General features: G+C 42.7%; 2 protein-coding genes and 1 long non-coding RNA gene across 4 annotated transcripts in view; 2 read left to right on the forward strand and 1 right to left on the reverse strand.

The window, feature by feature from the left end:
* pemt (phosphatidylethanolamine N-methyltransferase) overlaps positions 1-9,039 on the forward strand; it is a 39,478-nt gene extending 30,439 nt beyond the window's left edge. For both annotated transcript variants that reach the window (XM_080541806.1, XM_080541807.1), the window contains 2 exons: positions 5,462-5,536; positions 8,062-9,039. In XM_080541806.1, the coding sequence (XP_080397932.1) occupies positions 5,462-5,536; positions 8,062-8,116 (130 nt within the window). In that variant the 3' untranslated portion in view covers positions 8,117-9,039. The remainder of the gene's footprint in view (positions 1-5,461; positions 5,537-8,061) is intronic.
* A 3,615-nt stretch (positions 9,040-12,654) lies between these two features.
* On the forward strand, positions 12,655-13,680 carry rasd1 (RAS, dexamethasone-induced 1; the record flags this gene model as incomplete). The annotated part of the gene is made up of 2 exons (XM_080541458.1): positions 12,655-12,925; positions 13,154-13,680. 2 exons carry the CDS (start codon positions 12,655-12,657, stop codon positions 13,678-13,680), a joined length of 798 nt encoding a protein of 265 aa, XP_080397584.1.
* A 2,399-nt stretch (positions 13,681-16,079) lies between these two features.
* Positions 16,080-17,124, reverse strand: LOC308167051. Its single transcript, XR_013937702.1, has 2 exons — positions 17,033-17,124; positions 16,080-16,554 (listed from the first exon to the last, which is right to left on the reverse strand). It is a non-coding gene; the product is annotated as an uncharacterized lncRNA (long non-coding RNA).
* Positions 17,125-20,407: the final 3,283 nt, after the last annotated feature.

Genomic DNA, 20,407 nt, shown 5'->3' on the forward strand with positions numbered 1-20,407 from the left:
GTCCACCTGTGTGTCTCCTTATGACGCCCCCTGCTGCCAGTGGTCCGCCGGGTGGCACTGACGCTCTCCCAGCTGTCCCTGGGGCCTGTGGAAGGAGCCATTGACTGTGAGTCACCCGGGAGTCCAGATACAAATAACCTACCGCCCCCCCAACAGCAGGGGAGCGTGATAGAATGTATCTAATTAACCTAGTTTCTGTTGCAGACACTCCTCTTTCGGTGATGTGATGGTTATTATGTGTGTTATTATATACATTCAAATGTATAGAGGATGTATGAAGTGTATGTCTGCCAATGATGTTCCTCCCGCGTCACCGCGCCATCACTTCAGAGAGATTGAAGCTGGCTTCATCCTCATAAATGAATATGTGATGTGCCCCTTCAGCATCAAGCTCCATTATATAAAAAGCTAATTATTCCAGTTGTAATGTAACTGTATGGTATGTCATTACAATATGGAGTCTTGCCTCCTTCACAACGTCAGAGTTTCTTTGGAATGGAACTCTGTACAGCAGCATGTCATTCCGACATGGTTTTGTGTAAGGACTCAATCAATAGTAGCCACTCACACTATGGTCCCTGATCTGCAATTACTGCTGCCTGGATTTCACAGTCTGATTGCTCCGACTAGGAATGGGCTGGACCCTTTGTCTGTCAGTAAAATGTAATTTGTTACGTCTAACCACACCTGATTGGATCCTCTCCCTTGGTCTGTGATTGAGGACATCTGATGTCAGGTTACCCCCCAACCTGAGAGATACGATAGATGGAGGGTGTAAAACGCTGCTCTATATTAACTTCCTGGTTGCTGCCTCCCACCTGAAATTCAATTAACCCAGTTTCTGTGAAAAGGGTCACTACGTTGTTGCATCTGTGATGGAGTTCAGAGTGTTGACGTCTCCCAGAAGTGTTCCCTTAAACACCTCGGAGGAAAGACAAAGATTGCCTTCATAAATAGTCACTTATCGTCCTCTTGTTTGTCCCTCAACGAAACCAGAAGTGGGTCAAGAGCCGGCACATCATTGGTGGCTTTCAAGATATTGTTTGTCAAGCTCTGTGTTGAAAATGACAATGGTGGTTGCAACAAGTTATTGCTTTTGTCATATTTACCGAGTTGCTCCATAATGTTTGATCAGGTTTTGTTGTCAAGCAGAAAACATGGAGCATATTTGTTTGATATTTGTTGTTTATTAATAAGTGGATTTTTTTGCAATGGAAGAAAATAGTGGTCAAATCCCGGCACCAAACCGGCACCGGTATGATATGTTTCCTGACTGTAACAGACAGCGTAGACAGTACTAAAGAACGCACGCCCAAATGAGGTCTGATTCATTTGGCACATAATGAAGAATAACAAAAAATTAAGGAAAAGTCTCACACTCTTTGTTCCTGACTCTGCTGACACCCTGCTGAAGGTCCTAGTGCCGGACTGTTGGTAGTTGAAGACACAGCCAGAGAGAAGAGGGTAGGGCAGAACAACCATCATATTTAATATTTTTTGTAAGTGAATTATTTCCAAAACAAGGAAGTCCCCCTACATACATCACGTCACACACACATATCCAAAGCATGCATGTAACTGCAGATCTCAACATCTGTGTGTTTATATCTGTTTGTCTTGGGAGCAGTCAGTGTGTTTTTGTAGTGTGTGTAGTAGGTGTTTTGAGAGGCAGGCGGTTCACTTGTTATTTCTTTTAAATAATCCTCCTCAGGTGAGTCATGGTCACCTTGACCCAAATGTCCGAGCAGCTGTAGTAGTTTTCCCATTCGCTTTACATGCTCTCTTTTATTTTCCTCTCTTTTTGTCATGCCCCTCTCTCTCCTGGACTATAACTGGATCAGTAATCACATAAGCATCGATCCTACTGCTCTGATTAACCACCCTAATTAGATCAAAGTGAGATGAAGACCAACGACAAGTTAATGGCAGGTGGAGGAGGGCTGTTGTCTCGATGGAGACATGGAGGCGCCTCTGGTCATCAGCTTGAGCAGGCGTTTAACTCCAACGCAACTTGTCCTGCCCTACCAACAACAAGGTCATCCTGCCAGAGAAAGTGAATATCGTCTGGGTTATACAACAAAGGAGATAAAATGAATGAATGAATGAATGAATGGTCTTTATTGTCATTGCTACAGTACAGGTACCAAACAACGAAATTTAGGAGGGGTGGCTCCCCTGGTGCTAGGTAAGAAAAAAAAAACACTTTAAAAAAAAACAAGAAGGGAAGGAGCTGGTTTACATAAATAAAGGCTATGTACACTATCCACTATACTATACTGTACAGATAGACGACTAGGGTTGTCATATTGCACATAGTGTTATTGCACATTTATTTAAAAAACAAATAATTTAAGACTGTGGGTAGGAATGAAAACATTTTCTCTCATTTTGAACACCCTCACCTACACACAGAATCATTAAAAAAAAAACAATACCCTGGAACATTAATAGAAACCTCTATGCCAAAGTTACCGTGTATGTTTCTCATGTCAATCATTGGAGAAGTCTGGTTTGTGCTCAAGGCTCTCAGTATTGTCTGCAGAGTTTGTGCTGCCTTTTGGGCTCGTGTTGGCTTCCATTACAAATGCACACTGCTGCCATGACACTTGCTTATGAATGCATTTAGGAGCCACCCCTCCTAAATTTCGTTGTTTGGTACCTGTACTGTAGCAATGACAAATAAAGTCCATTCATTCATTCATTCATTCATTCATTCATTCATTCATTCATGTCGGCACCAGTGGAGGCTAGTGGAGGTAGAAATTAGAGAATGGGCTCATTGTACTGCATGGAACGCACTGAGGAACGGCATCAAACACACCTGGATATTCCACTGTAGCTCCAACTCACCGTCTCACCCCTAGGCTGCACCTAACAAGCCACCTGAACATGATCAAAGAAGGCCTTACTGTGACCTAGTTATGACTGGTAGGGGCATTCTGTAGTGGTATTACGATGTCCCTAGCCTTGACTCATTTCTAAAATGGACACACAATCTGTCTCATGTACAACCGTGGAAAACGGTTTGTGCCAAATGGCCAGATTTCTCCTGTGCCACTTAGTCACGTCCAGCCTGGGCGAATCGTCTGCTGTGAACTCACCCTGTTATTCTGTTTGTCCCCGAGTTGTGAGTCAGAGCCACGGCTAAGAGCCAGTTCACGAGATTTCCCCTGTCTGAAATCTACAACCGGTCACTAATCAGGAAAGCCACACAAATCACACAGGACCCCTGTCACCCCCTCCACCAATCATTTCAGCCACTTCCATCAGGCCGCCGTTACAGAACTCCACTGGCCCGGAAAAACACATACAAAAAAATAATTAATTCCCACTGCAACCACCGCCCTGAACATTTTAAAATAGGAAGCACACTGTTTTTCTTTTAAACCACAACATTTTAGCTTTTTAAATCATAATACTGTTTTTTTTACTATTATTTTTAAATGACTGGACTTTTTAAATAGGACATCTACATTTTATAAACACTGTTATATCTGTCTGTTTTTATTGTATGTATGTGACCTATGTGTGTTTTTAATGGATACCGTATTCATGAACTGCACAAAGCCTGTCAAAGGAGAATTTCTGTCACTCTGTGACAGACAATAAAGCAACCTTGAATCTTGAATCTTGAATCTTGAGTCTGGCCCGGGCTCAGTGGTACCAGCGCAGGGAGAGTTGTATCATCTGAGACACACCGTAAAACCATGTCCATGCGTGGCTGGGATACTAGCTGAGCTAATGGGTAATATTATCTTACAATATTTTATTTGAAAAAGACTACTTATAAACTACTAGCAAAACTATCCAAAACTACTCGTAAACTACTCCTAATGGAGGTGGCTTCCAGCCACGGTTGTTATTGAATATTGGGTGAAAATATTTTCAACTGGTGTTTTTAACCCTAGTGGGAGTAGACATAATAAGTGAAAAAAAAAAAAAGATGTCATTGTGATGAATGGAATGGAATGAGGAATGGTTTCAAACACGTGTATCTATATAGGGAAGATGACAGCTGGCTGTACATATGGGAGCTCCTTCCAGTGTGGGTAGAGTAGGAGTCGTCATGGTCGTTGTCATTGGGCCATCAAGCGAATAGAAGAAAATACATGGAAAAGGACAATAGTTTGACCAACGGTGCCCATTTCCTCTCACCCCCCCAGCAGGCACTGAACCAGGTCAAGACAAGTTATGCAGTGAGGGGTGTGTGAGCTTCATTGTGCTCCCACGTCTCTACTCCCTATCTGCCCAGTATGTGTGATTTAGACTAAAAAGGCGCCACAGGAATTGTGCCCAGCTGAACACAGTAGTCCTTTACCCTCCAATTATTTCGATCCCATGTTGATTCAGTCCTCAGAAGCTCATCAGCTGCTCCAAATCCAGGTCAAAATAATGGTTATGTAGAGAGATATATATAGACATTATTTAAGCTCTCTCTCTCTCTCTCTCTCTCTCTCTCTCTCTCTCTCTCTCTCTCTCTCTCTCTTCTCTTGTCACACAGTGAACACAATTCCCTTTCCCTTGGATAACAGTTGCTGCTAGCCTTAGTGATCAGCAATCTGCTCCCCTTTTTATACTTTACAGACTGCCACATGTACATTCCTCTAATTACAGCCCAACACATATATTGGAGCACCGATATTATTGGCCAATATTGGCCTTTTACAGAAATATCTATCGGCACATATTCGTCCGATAATGCACCGATGTGCATCAGCCTATCAGGCTCACATTCTGAAATGATTGAAGATCTGTGTAATTGGATTTTTCCAGAGCTAATTATGCACACATATGGCTTTTTATGAATTAATAAACGTGTTTATTGGCATTTGCTGTTACTGGAGTGCTTACTGAAGTGGCTGAATGAGTAACGTTAGCCCTTGGACTGCAGTCAATTAGTACAGTTGCTAACTAAAAGGTTGTTGACTGAACAAGAGGGTTCTATAATACTGTATATAAATGATTTATTTCACCAGTTAATATGGCTAGCTTAAATCCATGAATTGTGAGTCAGACGTTTTAGCTAACTTTTGTCACGAACAGCTTGGGTGTGTAGTTATAATTTCTTCTAACGTTTCTAGAATATACCACTTTGATCAAGTTTGTCTTGGGGGGTGGGAGGGCTGGAATAAACCATTACTGGAAATCACAGTAGTTATTAACTCTTCTGCTATAAGAATGCTTTTCACACTGTCATCCCACCTCACCTCTTACTCCACATGAACACCTTCCCATTTCTACTGCATGTTCTTTACCACTGGAAGCATGCTTCTGACAAGCCAGATGTGCTCTTGAAGTGTATGAAATAAGTGTGGCCCTTTATGTCACACAGTGATGGTACAGAATTAGGCCAGTCAGCTTTTTGTTTTGTTAATGAAATAAAAAAATACTCCTACATGCAGGTGTACAATATACAGTATATAGTTTATAGTAAGATAGCAGTGTTCATCTCTTCTCCCAGGAATGCCAGTCCATCAGGGGTGGCCCTGACTGCTGTAGTCGCCGTCTCATACAAGGTGGCCATCGCATTCGAGGGGTAAGCATCTCTCTCTCTCTCTCTCTCTCTCTCTCTCTCTCTCTCTCTCTCTCTCTCTCTCTCTCTCTCTCTCTCTCTCTCTCTCTCTCTCTCTCTCACTCTTGTTCTCTCTCTCTCGTTCTCTTTTTCGCTATCTCTCTTTCTTTCTCTCTCTCTCTCACTCTCGTTCTCTCTCTCTCTTTCTTTCTCTCTCTTTCTCTCTCCTGTCTTCCATTGCATTTTCTTATTTTATTCACCACAGATATATATCGGCCCTGTACAGTTAATTGATTGGTTTTATACGCTGGTAAAGTAATTGCATCATAAGCGTAGAATACCATGAATACATAGCGAGCTTGTATTGTAAGTCCCATAGGAGACTAGTACATATAGATATTTAAGCTAGATTGTTGAGCGTGATCAAAAATGTTCATATTTGAAACCTGATTCTAATCTTCTAACCTGCAGTTTTTCCACACTGTCTCCGTTCAGGGATGATGAGGAAAGCAAAGTGATAGTTTCATTACATTACATAACCAAATGTTGCCATAGTGTCACTCTTTTTTTGTAATCAGTATTTTATTTAATTTTTCAATTAACACATTTCTTGACTTATACAACTTTTGTATAAAATGGTAACAATATCACCGAATAAGTCTTGCTGTCATCAAACAGAAATAATACAGAGAAAAGAACAAAATATACAATAAAAATAAAAATAAAAATAAATAAAAAAGCACCCATAGATTACATTCATCACTCATCCAATTTGTCAACTTAAGTCTTACAACCGACTAGCAATATATCCCAAGTAGCCTCCCCATAGTGTCACTCTTGTTGCACTCTTGTTTGTGCGTCAGCAAGACGGCGTTCCACTTCACCAGTGTATAAACTTGACCTAGATATAGCACTTGACTGTAAATGTAGGCTTCAATCACCACCGTTCCCCTCAGACCAACGCAGCTTCAATCACACTGTTCTGGAGCTACTACAAGACTGTTATATTGTGACTGTGTGTTCCATCAAACCAGTTCAAGAAGAACAGCCTACAGCTGTGGGTGGACTCTGTAATGTCCCTATAGTGTTATAGTGTCTGGCCACAATAATCACACTGATATGTCATTTAAACCAAGAGTTAAAATAAAAACATTCTTCATTCTGTCTGGGCTGTTAGCAGACCTAGGTGTGTCTGGAGAGTGTGTGTCGTCCGTGCTTCCAGACCGGCCGTCCTGACTCTCAGACAGTCCACATGAAGTCTAAACTAATCCACACCAACTCTCACCACACACGGCAAAAACGCTGGCTGAGGGTAGACAGAAAAGATGGACGTATTGAATGTCTCTCTCCCTCTCACTCTCTTACTCTTTCTCGCTCTCTCTCTCTCATGCTCTCTTGTTTTATCGAAACCCCACCGCAAGTTCCCATGAACTTACACAGCGAGGGAGTGAGGGAAAGGGGGCCTTGAAGGGAGAGAGAGAAGACAAACCTGTTTTCCTAAGACGACATCAAAGAGGATGGCGGGGGTACGAGCGGTCAGCCCACGCTGCCTGCTCTGCTGTCGTCCACAGCTGAATATCTCACAAGAGCTGTGGGTGGCCTAGTTCTGTTCCACCGGCCTCCCACCCCCCCGGCCGGCCGGCCCTTGTTAACCAGAGCCAGATAGAGTCAGAACCAGAGAGCCAGCTGCTAAGGCTGAACTCCCCCCCACTACCACCCCTCTCTAGACGCCTACTCATCCACAACCCTTGTCTTGTTTGTGTGGGTGGGTGGGTGTGCGAATGACAGGAGGTTATTATTCACAGAGTCCCAGGCACAGCAGTGACAAACCCGACAAAGTCTTCAACAGGGAGAAGCACGTCGACTCTGTCAATTAGTTAATTATTACTGATCAATCGACATTAGACGGCTAGAACAATCGAAGGAAGTATTTACTGGAGACACACATTGCCACCAGTGAATTACACCATACACATTTCGAATAGCCTTATTGTTGATATACCAACCTACCACGTCACCTACCAACCTACCACGTCACCTACAGCTGTCATCCCCTATCGCCATTCATTCACATACATGTTTCTACGGTAACCCGTTTCACATACATGTTTCTACCGTGTGAATGGGTGAATAAGAGGCCATTGTAAAGTGCTTTGGAATAAGGCGCTATATAAGTCAGTCCATTTACCATTGGTTGGTAGGTGGTGTGGTAGGTTGGTAGGTGGTGTGGTAGGTTGGTAGGTGGCGTGGTAGGTTGGTAGGTGGCGTGGTAGGTTGGTAGGTGATGTGGTAGGTTGGTAGGTGGCGTGGTGGATTGTACACTGTACCTGTTAGTGACTGGTCTGTACAGGATGTGGTATTGAGGGAGTGAGGCTCAATGGTGCAGAAAAGGTGTGCATCCATGTATGCAGCAATGGATAACAGGCAGGAAGTAAGACGCCTTTTACACACACACACACACGCCCGGGTCCTGGCACGGGCTGGTACGGTGGAGTGGCCTCTCTCCTGATTTACGATCCTATTATGTGTTTATTCTGTGGTATTTGCAGACCTTTCACTGAGAAGATCTATCGGGAGAGGATGCAGCGCTGCAAACATAAATGAAGTTGTCTACTCCGGACGGTGTTTGTCCAAGGATCACACCCCAGAGAGCATGCTCCCAGCAGGCAACCCCAACCCAGGAACCACCCCCCCACCCCCTGGTCACAACATGGAGAAGACGCACAAAGGGGGAGAGGCGGGGGACTAAGGACAGGGATGTTTTCTTTGGACTTTTTGGCAAAGATCAAGAACATTTGCTTAATGGCAAAAGTCCATGATATATTTCACTTCTCTTTCTATAAATAATATATTTTCAAAAAACAGTTGTTGATTCTTCCTGCTAGCATTGCAGATTTCAGTATCTCAGACCTTACAATGAAAGGACTTGGACAGGACAGGGGTTAGAGCAGCTGTTCCAGCTTTTGGAACAACATTTGTTTCCTAGAATGTTTAGAAGGAATAAGTCTGTCATAAATGTTCATCAGTGGAGGATGCTGGAGATAGAAATCGGAGGATGAGCTCATTGTAATTCATGGGACGGAATAAGGAATGGTATTAAACACGCCTCATTCCATTCTATGCATTGCAGTGACTCCCGTCCTCCGATTTCTGCCTCCACAAGTCTTCCCTGGTGTTCATACTATATGTCCTGCTCTGTTCAGTCTGAAAGGGAAGAGTTTTATTCCAAAACATTATACATCCATTTGCAAAAATGTTAATCAACAGTTATAAATAATCAAAATTGATTACAACTTTGAGAATATGACTATTTCATAATTCATGTAAGCAAATAACATAACAAAGCTACTGTCATTTATGTATCATCAAATGTGATACTATCATCATCACAGAGACCAATGACTCATGAATGAATCATTCCATATCTTCTGCCTGGCTGTGTTCAATGCTTTCAGAATGTCCATGTATTGTTAAGAAACTGTGAATACGGATCTGATCCACTAACTGATTCTGATTCTGAATACAGATCTGATCCACTAACTCTGCATATGTGCTGCATCAACTGTTCTACTGTGTTCTGAGTCTGCTTTCTGTGTTGCTGCTAAATACACCGGATACGATCATATAACACTACTGTATTATAATGAGCTGCTATTACACCAGGGGAGGCTGTTGGAGGTCGGTCATTGTAATACATGGAATGAAATGTTTCTCATTCAGTTCTGTGCATTACAATGAGCCCATCCTCCCATTTCTGCCTCCCAGGATGCACACTCACCCTATCCCAGACCCATCGCCAGGACCTGCCCTTTTCTACAAGTCACATTTTATGTCCAAAGTTTCCTACACTCCCTTCCTCTGCCATTGCTAATGCCCTAAGCACTTCTCTATGCATATGCTGTAGCCTCTACCTACGTGTCCCTCTCTTTACCAGAGTACATATCTCTATTCATATCCCTACCATTCGGTGGATCAACGTTTTAACAGACACAATCTTCCTCATCTGAGAATGTGAAGTGTGAAACCAACTTCTCTGGATCAGAATCGTAGGTCGTCCGTCTGTCCGTCCGTCCCCCCCATAAAATGAAGACTTCCCATCTGTAAGGAAGGAGAGTGAAAACCATGTTAGGCGTTGAGCTGTGATAAAGTTAGTTTGTAAGTGCTGAGGAGTGGCAGGTGCACTGTTGTCTCTCACAGTCATTATAAGGAGGACAGATCAATTACCCATGCTGCCACCAATGAAATTATTGGCCCATTCAAACTGGTTTGTGGCATGGCCACTGATTCTGGGGGGAGGGGGGTGGGTTTACAGAGCAGGTCATATGTTGTCATGGTCTTCGTGGCAGCAGACTGACCATGACAGATCTGGGTCAACTCACATGCCTGTGTGCCCCTTTTTCCATACCTGTAGTTTTCTCTATCACATCACATCTCATCGATTGGTCAGAGCTTAAAGAGTGCTTTGATCACCCGAGGTACCATGTGACAGTTCTCCATGACAACAAAGCTCTGCTCTGCTCCTACTGTACGAGTCAGTTAACAGGCATGTGCAAGAAATAAAGGCACTAGCACATGCCTCAGTCTCTCTCTCTCCCTGTCTCCTAGTATGTCTGTTTCTCTCGCTCTCAGAAGAGGGATCATTTACATTTTAGACATTTAGCAGACGCCTTTCTCGAAAACAACTTAAAACAAGTGCATTTGTAAGTGAATCATCTATACATCAGTCATCGTAAGAACATCTAATCTATGCTAGGTCCAGGGGCCATTGGCAGTCACAATGCTAGAAGAAGGAAGAATTACTTTTTAAATGTATTTATTTATTTTATTTACAGTAGAGAAACTGTACAGGGGGGTCGTTGGGATGAGGGATATTTAGAAGGGACAGTCCAGATGTAGCCTGAAGTGATGGGTCTTCAGTCTATGGCAGAAGGTAGGTAGTGACTCTGCAGGCCTGACAGCAGTGGGCAGCTCCTTCCACCAGTGGGGCACCAGGACAGTGAAAAGCTGTGACCTAATTTCGTGACTGCTGCATCCGTGTAGAGGGGGCTGACCATTGCTTGCAAGTAGGGAGGGGCTGTTCCTTTTGCTGCCCGGTAGGTGAGCACCAGGGTCTTAAATCTGATGTGAGCTGCTACTGGGAGCCAGTAAAGGGTGTGAAGGAGAGGGGTGACATGTGGGAATTTGGGGAGATTTAACACCAGACGGGCGACAACTTTCTAGATGAGCTGCAGAGGTCTGATGGCAGAGGCGGCCAAGAGTGTGTTGCAGTAGTCAAGGCAGGAGCTCACAAGTGTCTGGACCAAGAGTTGTGCTGCTTTTCTCGTGAGGAATGGACATATTCTTGTAATGTTGTAGAGAGAAAGAATCTACAGGAGGGTGCTGTCGCTGTGATTTCCGTCACATAGGATAAGTGGTTGTCAAGGATCTTGGCTGTCTGTGAGGAGGTCACAGTAGAGTTCTCTAGTAGAGTTCTCTACTGTGATGGAGAAGTCTTGGAGAGGGTAGGCTTTCTCTGGGAGGAAGATGGGTGGTGGACTGACATTCAAGCAGAAATGTATGCAAGACACGCAGAGACATGTCGCCACCTGTGAGTCAGAGGGGGGAAAGAGAGAAAGAGTTGAGTGTCATGCTTAGGAGTGGTAGGAGAAACCATCAGATTTGGTATAGAGGCAGAACAGTAAGGGCTCTAGGATGTAGGGGGACCCCAGTGGCGAGGGCTCGTGGAGAGGGCAGCGATCTTCTCCACATCACTTGGTGAGAGCGATTGGCCAGGTAGGATGCAAACCAGGAGAGTGCAAAACCAGAGATGCCCAGTTCTGAGAGGGTGGAGAGAAGGATCAGGTGGTTTACTGTGTTGAATGCAGCAGACAGGTCCAAAATAATGAGAACAGAGGGAGGAAGGAAACTCGAGTAGAGGACCTCCGTGACAGCAAGGAGAGCAGTCTCAGTAGAGTGCCCAGCCTTAAAGCTGGATTGGTGAGGGTCAAGGAGGTTGTCCTTGACGGTCAAACAGACAGACATAGAGACACGCACTCACGAAATGTGATGCAATCGTGGAGTTTGGTGTTGTTTCAGAGCAATGTATGCCAAATTGATGAGTGCAGAGTGTTGTGACAAGAGCGCCCTCCTATGGTAAACTTAATAATAACACTCAAGCCAAAGGTCTGCGCAACACTACCTCTCCAAGCAATACTATGCCGAGGTAAGAGCATGTATGCACGAATTAATTGTTGCGTCGGTTGTTTGCTCGTTCAGATTGTTTATAACATTAATACGTTTAGTCTTCTTGCTTAAATGCAATTCTTTCTTATACACATCAGTGCCATTGTCATTTCCACATTTCATATAGCCAAAAGTGAAGTGCACAGAAAAGATGGATATGCATGGTTAGTTTTAACAAACACCGACGATGGGCAAACGACGAGGGCGGCTTGGCCCCCCCAAGGGGGAGGGGGGGGGGGGGTGCTAGCAAGGGTCTTATCGATAGGCCTGGTGGGGAAAGACGCACGTTTGCCCAGAGCAACAGCCGTTGATGTAGTCTACTGCATTGGTGATCTATTACCCACATCAAGGGTTGCCATATCCGTTCTCTAAGTTTGGTATTACTAACATTGACCAATGTTCAACATTATATTAGTAGGCTACAGAATGTCTCGGACCGTGCTAAATACCGGATGGGGAGTAACATATTAACATGGTAATATAATATTCCAGAATGCGTATTATTGAGTGAGACTATTCCTGAGACCATTCAATCCCTCTGAGACATGATGATCCCCAACTGCCGAAGTCGATACACTAAATGTCTATTACTGTCTGTCCAGTGTGTGCCCAACGCTAAGCTGTCCCCAAAGTCTAGTTGTGCCGGCCTCACACACTCATTCAGTGGAGCTGACTGACGCATCAGCGGACACCTGTTACATGTTCCTTTCCGCTGAGCGGAGCGCGGAGTGCCCGGTGACGTCCCGAGGAGGAGGGCTCTACATTCTGCTTAAATACAAGGCGCTCTCCATCACTCCGGTACAAACGCAAAAGAGCGCACTGAGAACCACTAGCACACCACTGACGAAGGCTCTGACCGAATCTACAAAACGACTAGTGCGCTCACATTGGAACCACTCTTACACATTTTGTTTTCAACCATGATAAAGAAAATGTCGCCATCGGAGAACGAGTTTGACATACCGGCCAAGAACTGCTACAGGATGGTGATTTTGGGGTCCACCAAAGTTGGGAAATCGGCTATTGTGTCCCGGTTTCTGAACGGGAGGTTCGACGAGCAGTACACGCCGACCATAGAAGACTTTCACAGGAAACTGTACAGCATTAAAGGAGATGTATACCAACTGGACATATTGGATACTTCAGGCAATCACCCATTCCCCGCCATGAGGAGACTATCCATACTGACAGGTAAATATCAAACTCCATCCAACTTTAGTTTATTGCAAGCTTATTATCTGTGCACGATTATAATGTCCAGTGGAGGTTCTGGTGGTGATTTTGGTAAATCTTGGGTGTGCGCATTTTTGCACCTAATTGCATTGCGCTCCACATGTGTTATTACGCATGCAAAATACTAAGTTACATATTTCATGCAAGCAATGAAACTAAATGCAATGCCCCTCTCCTTCCCTCTAGGTGATGTTTTTATCCTGGTCTTCAGTCTGGACAACAGAGAATCCTTCCAGGAGGTGCAGCGGCTCAAACGACAGATCTTCGAGACCAAGTCATGCCTGAAGAATAAGACCAAAGAGAACATTAACGTGCCGCTGGTCATCTGTGGCAACAAGGGCGACCGGGAGTTCTGCCGGGAGGTCCAGAACGAGGAGATCGAGCAGCTGCTGGCCGGCGACGACCAGTGCGCATACTTCGAGATCTCGGCCAAGCGAAACACCAACGTGGACCAGATGTTCCAAACGCTGTTCACCTTGGCGAAGCTACCCAACGAAATGAGCCCGGACCTCCACCGTAAGGTCTCGGTGCAGTACTGCGACATGCTTCACAGAAAGTCCCTCAAAAGCAAGAAGATGAAGGACAACGGAGAAGCGTACGGCGTCGTGGCACCGTTCGCCCGGCGCCCGAGCGTCCACAGTGACTTGATGTACATAAAGGAAAAGGCGATCGGTGGCCAGGGGAAAGATAAAGAAAGGTGCTCGATAAGCTAAGACTGTGATGAAACTTGAAATCTATTGAAATGAGAAGTGATATGCTTCATTCCTGACGCAGCAGCAGATGACGGAGCTCGGGCTCGTGAAGTCGTGAGGTTGCCGTCGTCGCTCCGTGGTGGGGACACTTGAGACAGAGATGGCCATACGAGCCACGAGTACGCTGGGGCGGGAGGCTGTTTCATGTTGACACTCCGCAAACGTGGAAGCACATGCTCTGTCCACAAGACTTTTAAGAATGTTACTTTGTTCTGTTAAATCAGAGCCTTATGTGATGTGGCTTAAAACCGTGTGCGATTCTTCACACTGACAGTATAGGCTATGCGTAAAATGTGTTGTTTTGACATCTGCCTTTTTCAGAATGGCACGAAGATACTGTAGTCCTGGCGTGGAGTACAATGTGAAGACAAAAACAAGACTTGTTTACATTATAGATTTTATAGCAGATAATTAAACTTGAATGTTTGTTGCAATCTGAACAATTTTTTTATTGTGAATGTATATTTATTCTTGTCAAAGTACACTTTTTCAAAAATACAAAATAAAATAAAAAATCATACGAAACTTCTGTTGTTCATATTTTCTTCTCTTGTTCAAATTACAAACACACTTTACAAACACTGGCATTAGAATCAATACATTACACACACATACAAACATACATTACTAGATCTCCATGCAAACATACATTTATAATACAATTACTTAGCATGAACAAAATAAAAAATAAACGAGCAGTTGCTTGATTAATTGAGACAGTAGGGTCCAACCCTCTGACAGGCTTTCTGATTGATATAGTGTATAAAATGGGAGAAAACCAAGGGCACTGACTTCTCTGTAATAATTTTGGTGGTGTGAAATCCTGATAAAGTCAAAATAGAAAAAAGAGGATGGTCTGCATTAACTTGCAATCATAAGTGAAGAGTTTATTCCATCAGCACAGAAGGAATAAATGATTCCTGATGGAATAAACTATGTAACCTATTGTGCAGGCTGACCATCTCTTTTTTCTTTCGGCTGATAGGGTGTCATTAGAGCTCCTGGTTACGAAGTACAACATTTCTAATGGGGCCACACACTAACAGACTAGTGGCATAGACAGAATGTAAACATGCCAACACCCAAACACAAAGGAAGCAAAACAGTACCTGGCTGGTAAAGCATAGGCCTCGATATCTAGCCTAAAAAGACACACTGTTCTGACGTCAGCATCAAAGCATAATCCTGTGTATTCTGTAAATTTGTACACAGAGTGTTAAGAGAACATCTCCATTATGTAGTGAGGACTGGGACATGGTCTTCTGTGATGGGTCCAACTTAATAATGATCCCTCAGTAACACTCTGCTCTCTGCTTTTATGATTGGAATACATAATCAAACCTCACTATACCCTCATATAATATTAAACCATCATATAATATATACACTGCTCCTTTTGGCAGGGGAATCGTGTTTGTATTTGCCAATATCCATGGCTTTATGACACCTTATCAGGATATAAGCAGGTTGTTCTATTGGCCCTCTGCCCAGACCATGCTCTATGCTGTATGTTGCGTGTTTCCCAAAGACCATGGTGTTCTAGTACGGTATGTAACATGAATACGTACGATCTGCAATTGATTTCTCAACGCCCCCCTGAGGAAAAGTGCCATCTATTTGTAGAGAAACATCAGAAGGCACTGGCATCACAATGCAAACATGAACAGGTGTGCAATGTGTGCACACAGAACCAGAACAATGACATGGCAGATGGATTTGTTCAGGAATTTCCCTTGGACGTCAAGCACTCATTGTGATCACTGAATACCTCAACTAGCAGTAAAAGTCTGAGAACACATGTGTAGGCCAACACTTATTTAGGTTACCTTTAGGTTACTTACCAGGTTCCAGGGCATAGAGCAGATTACTCTTCAGAGAGGGGGTGATGTTGACAGGAGGTTATGCCAGAGAGATCTTTTTTGGATCCATACTCTACAACCCCTATGAGTGTTATGCAATGAATAAATTACTTTAGATATATATGTATATGTTCTATGCTATATGATGGCTACTGCCTGATGTCTGCATGTTTGTAGCATTTCTCTAGTGTTTTTTGTTCTGCTATGTATATATTTTGGGGGGTGTTTCCTGTCTCATGAACACTTGTTTTTGTAGTCCACTAAATCTAAGGCTACAATTCCCTTGATGCCTAGCCACTAGGTGAAATATTTGACACAGGTGTTGTGCATTGGCTAAATCAAGTGATGTTGTTTGAACTCTTTATACCACTGCATTCACTTGTCTGTTTTATGCCTGAAGAAGGTCTATGACCAAAAGCTCGCAATAAACAAGTTTTTTTTTGCACAGTGTTTGAGTGTGTGGATGCTGTTATTTTGCACTTTAGGCCAACACTTATGAAATCATGAGAAATGATTTATTTCTTCAAAACATACAAACATTCCCATTTTAAAATATATACTCCTAATAATCCATTTTCACCAGGAAATCTTCAGAATGATATTCTCTAATGTCCTGTCTAACAGAGCAGCTAGCTAAATTGTAAGCAAGTATGTCATTCGGGCCCGTACAAGCTGATGCAGAATCATGAACACATTTGGCATCTTATGTTCCATCTTTTCAGTCCAAGATCCATCCGTTCACCCTCTACATTAGTCCTTTTATATTTTAGGGGAGTCAAACACACACAGGCCCTTGTATTTCTGTAAGAGCTGGGTTTTGGTGTCCACCTGCTCTCTGATGGTGCGTAGCTGCTCCTGCTGCTCGCCAGGACTGGACTCTATCTCGGGCATGGCCATGATCTTCTCTCTGGTCTCCTGGATCTTCGTCTTTAGCTTGGTGAGCTCCTGGTTGACATCCTGACTGTCTTTGTCCATGCTGTTTGAAAGGCAGAGGAGATTGCTTAGTGTGTGCTTAATGCTCAGTGTGAATGACTGAGATAATGAGACGCTGCTTTTGCTTTACAGTTTACAGTGGTATCGTATACACAGCTTATGTTTGCATACATAATTCACTTGACAGCTAACACGGGTAACCAAAGCAAAACATGCCGGCTATACACATCTGATGACAACCTGAGCCTCCTTTAATAGAGTAGTTGCAATATTCCCTTCAAGAAAAGAGTTACTTTCCACGGTTACACCTTTTAAACACGTTGGCCAATGCTTATTATTAATTGATTTAAACCTCACAGATGTGTGTGTTACCACCTTCCACACTGCTGATGATGGTAAACTGGTTAGCTTAGCAGGCTAGATGACGTTCGCTATCCACAGCAACATTAGTTGCTCCGTATTGTTATGGGTGATAGTGACACAATTGCTCACATGCAGAAACATAAAATGAATCTCTGTACCATTTTATAATATCAAGAATATGAGGAAGCCAAGAGCAATCTTCACTTGGACTAGCTTCCACCTCCATGGTCCAGCTGCTGTGATTACTGAGACGTCATCAACATGCGTCGCCAGTAGATCAGCTCCGTCGCATATACATATACGTAGCTGCGCTGTTTCGTCTATCTCATACTGGGTTGTGGGTTTATACATCATTTGTCCAAACAAATAATTACCGTTCCTCTGAATGGAAAATGTGGTCAAACTTGAAATACTTTTTATTTGGCCTGTTATGCAAGTAGGCTATTGTACCCATGTATTGTACCCATTGTTACTGCACTTCCATCCAACATAATACAATTAGGTCTAATATGAATGAATGAATGAATGAATGGTCTTTATTGTCATTGCTATAGTACAGGTACCAAACAACGAAATTTGGGAGGGGTGGCTCCCCTGGTGCTAGGAAAAAAAACTAAACTGAAAAAAACAAGAAGGGAAAGGAGCTGGTTTACATAAATAAAGGCTATGTACACTATCCACTATACTATACTATCCAAATAAAACACTGTGCTGTACTCTATGCTATACCTATTCTAACATTTCCTATTTCTCTGAACCTTATGTACCCTAGGGTTGTCATATTGCACATAGTGTTATTGCACATTCATTTAAAGTGTCGCAGTTTGCAGGCTTGAAATGTAATACAGTGATAAGAAGAGCACTTAGAGTATTCGTAAGTCGAGTATTAAAGCTAAACTATACCAGAGTATTTACCTAAACTATACTATACCTATATCAAGAACGAGATAGAAAGCTTGGAATTTGTGGAATTTCAACTGTATGAATCAATCTTTGTACAGTAGTTACTGACAGTCTTCTGATACACATCAGTCACTGCAAGCCTCCTTCATGCATGGCTACTGCAGGGCTCAGTCGGTCAGTTACATTTCTAGCTTTCATCTTGCAGAGTAATTTGACAGTTAATGCTTGTTAATGCTTGTTATCAACAATAAATGAAATGTATTTCATTACAAGGCCCAATGTCTTTGAAATGCAATGATCACTGCAGATGTTGCGAATATGCAACTGCACTTATTTGTATCATTAAAATGTAGGCTACAACTTGTGTTAGAAAGAGGGAGAATATCCTTGGCTAATTGCTTGCATATTGGTGGCTAGAGAGATACAGTGGACTTAAGGATCTTTGTTATGTAACTAGGTTTAAATTACCCTTAAACAAATGATTGCAGAAATTACAGCAGCAGAGTCAGATCAGGAGGATAGAGCACACAAAAGACCTCATGCTTCAAATAACATTGCTGCAGTTGTTTGGAGAGCAAATTGAGAAAGAAAATGCTCTAAGAAAATGTTGACTTGTCACAAAATTGCCTCCACTTGTCTTCATAAGTGTTCCCAAGGCTTCTATCACAAGCCTCACCTAGAAGGTCAACTGTTGACAGTCCAGGATATTATTATGGATCATCCCTGGCATCTATTGGCATTAGCCCGCTGCCCAGTCTGAACACATTTCTAGCGATTCTATTGGTTACACGAACAGTGCGATTCTATTGGTTACACGAACAGTGCGATTCTATTGGTTACACGAACAGCGCGTCATGGTGAATTAGATTGTACGATTGGTTGTTTCAAGAGATGCACTTGATTCTGATCTGGTGCTTACGGTTTGATATTCAAATAAAGCTCGTGTTCGTGCCCAGCCGCCTGCATCGTGTGCTGTCAATCAATCACTGAATCACGTGTATTTGTAGAGCACATTTTTAATAATAATAATAATAATTATAATCTTTATTTGTATAGCACATTTTACACAGACAAATGTCACACACAGTTCTTCACAAACAATCTTCACAAAACAATAAATACATAGCTATTCACCAGACAAATGTAGCTTTTCTCTAGACAAACCTGGTTATAGCTAGCTCGCCAAAGGCGACATTATAAAGTAATAAGAAGTTAGACGCAGACAAAAAAATAAGCTATTGTATTGAAGCTAAGAATGAGCTATTGTTGCTAGGTAGCTGGCTTCAGCAGGTTGGAGGGAAATGCTTGCTAGCTCGCTAACGGGCTACGCTATCTACAAGCTAGCTAGCTTCAGTTCTCGACTCTAGACTTCCAATATCAGACAGAGGCTATTACACTGCCACAGAGTCAACATGTCTGTGTATCGCCAACCTTATATTGAATGAATGAATAATTTTAGTATCAGAGTATAGGGCCATACAAAGAGTCCAACTTCCCATCTCAAACTTCAAAGGATGGTTCATTCTTTTTCAGCCATTGGCACTGTTGTATATGTATTTATTCTTTGTTGTTTTTCCAATCTTTGTCAAATGGAATCATTTGAGGCATATAGACTGTGCACAAACCTCTTGTAGAAATACATATTGACTCCTCAGCAACATGTACTTGTTCAATAAGAGTTCATTTAATTCAGGTTGGAATAAAACAACCCTTTTGTGTTACAAAGTCATATTCAATAGGCCTCTGTTTTGTTATCTTTGTCTCTCAGATGACTGTCTCACTGACTATGTCGTCTAATATGTTGTCTTAAGGCTGACCTATACATTGTGTCCATTGATACTTCCTTACAAGTCAAATTCAATCAAATGGTTATCATGAAGTTCTGTGCATATTGGTCTCAAAATAGGAACATAATGCAATACAACATGTGGTTTCAGAACTTTCTGCTATAATTCAGAAGTGTTTGTGTCAAATTTGGCATCACATTTTATGTCAATTTGACAGTGCTGGTGGTACCATAGCAATGACATAACACTGTTGGAACTACTGATTTCGCAATGTCAAACTGAAGGAGTTACTGCAGAAGATCTGTTTGATAATCCAAATCCAATCCGAAGTTATGTGTTATAGCATTATGCTGCAACATCTGTCCATGCACTACTTGCGCAACATCATATTGAATCAGAATGATCAGAGGCTGCATGTTTGACACCATTCCTCATCCTGTTCTATGCATTACAATGAGCCCATCTTCCAATTTCTACCTCTACTCAATTTCTACCTCTACTAAAATCCCTACTGCCAACACTACTTCTCCTATTGCACAATATTATGCAAAACTGAAGGGAACAATAACCTTTTGCTCCAAGCCTGGCTTTGGTTAAACAGTAGACAGGAAGGGACTGTGACTGTGACTGATGCAGGTCAGTGCTGCAGGACTGTGTGTGCATCATAACGTTGACTGTTTGATCTGTTTGGTCATATTACAAAAACAAGGCAGCCAATTACTTAATCCAAATAGGAAATCTCATGACATGAACAACCCTTGGTCAGGACATGTGCATGAGTGAGCAGCTATTCAGTAAGAAACTTGGCGCTGATGTCTGTTGGCAACCCTTCACACACACATG

The sequence above is a fragment of the Nansenia antarctica genome, assembly GCF_963989245.1.
Source record: "Nansenia antarctica genome assembly, chromosome: 11".
Lineage (NCBI taxonomy): Eukaryota > Metazoa > Chordata > Actinopteri > Argentiniformes > Microstomatidae > Nansenia > Nansenia antarctica.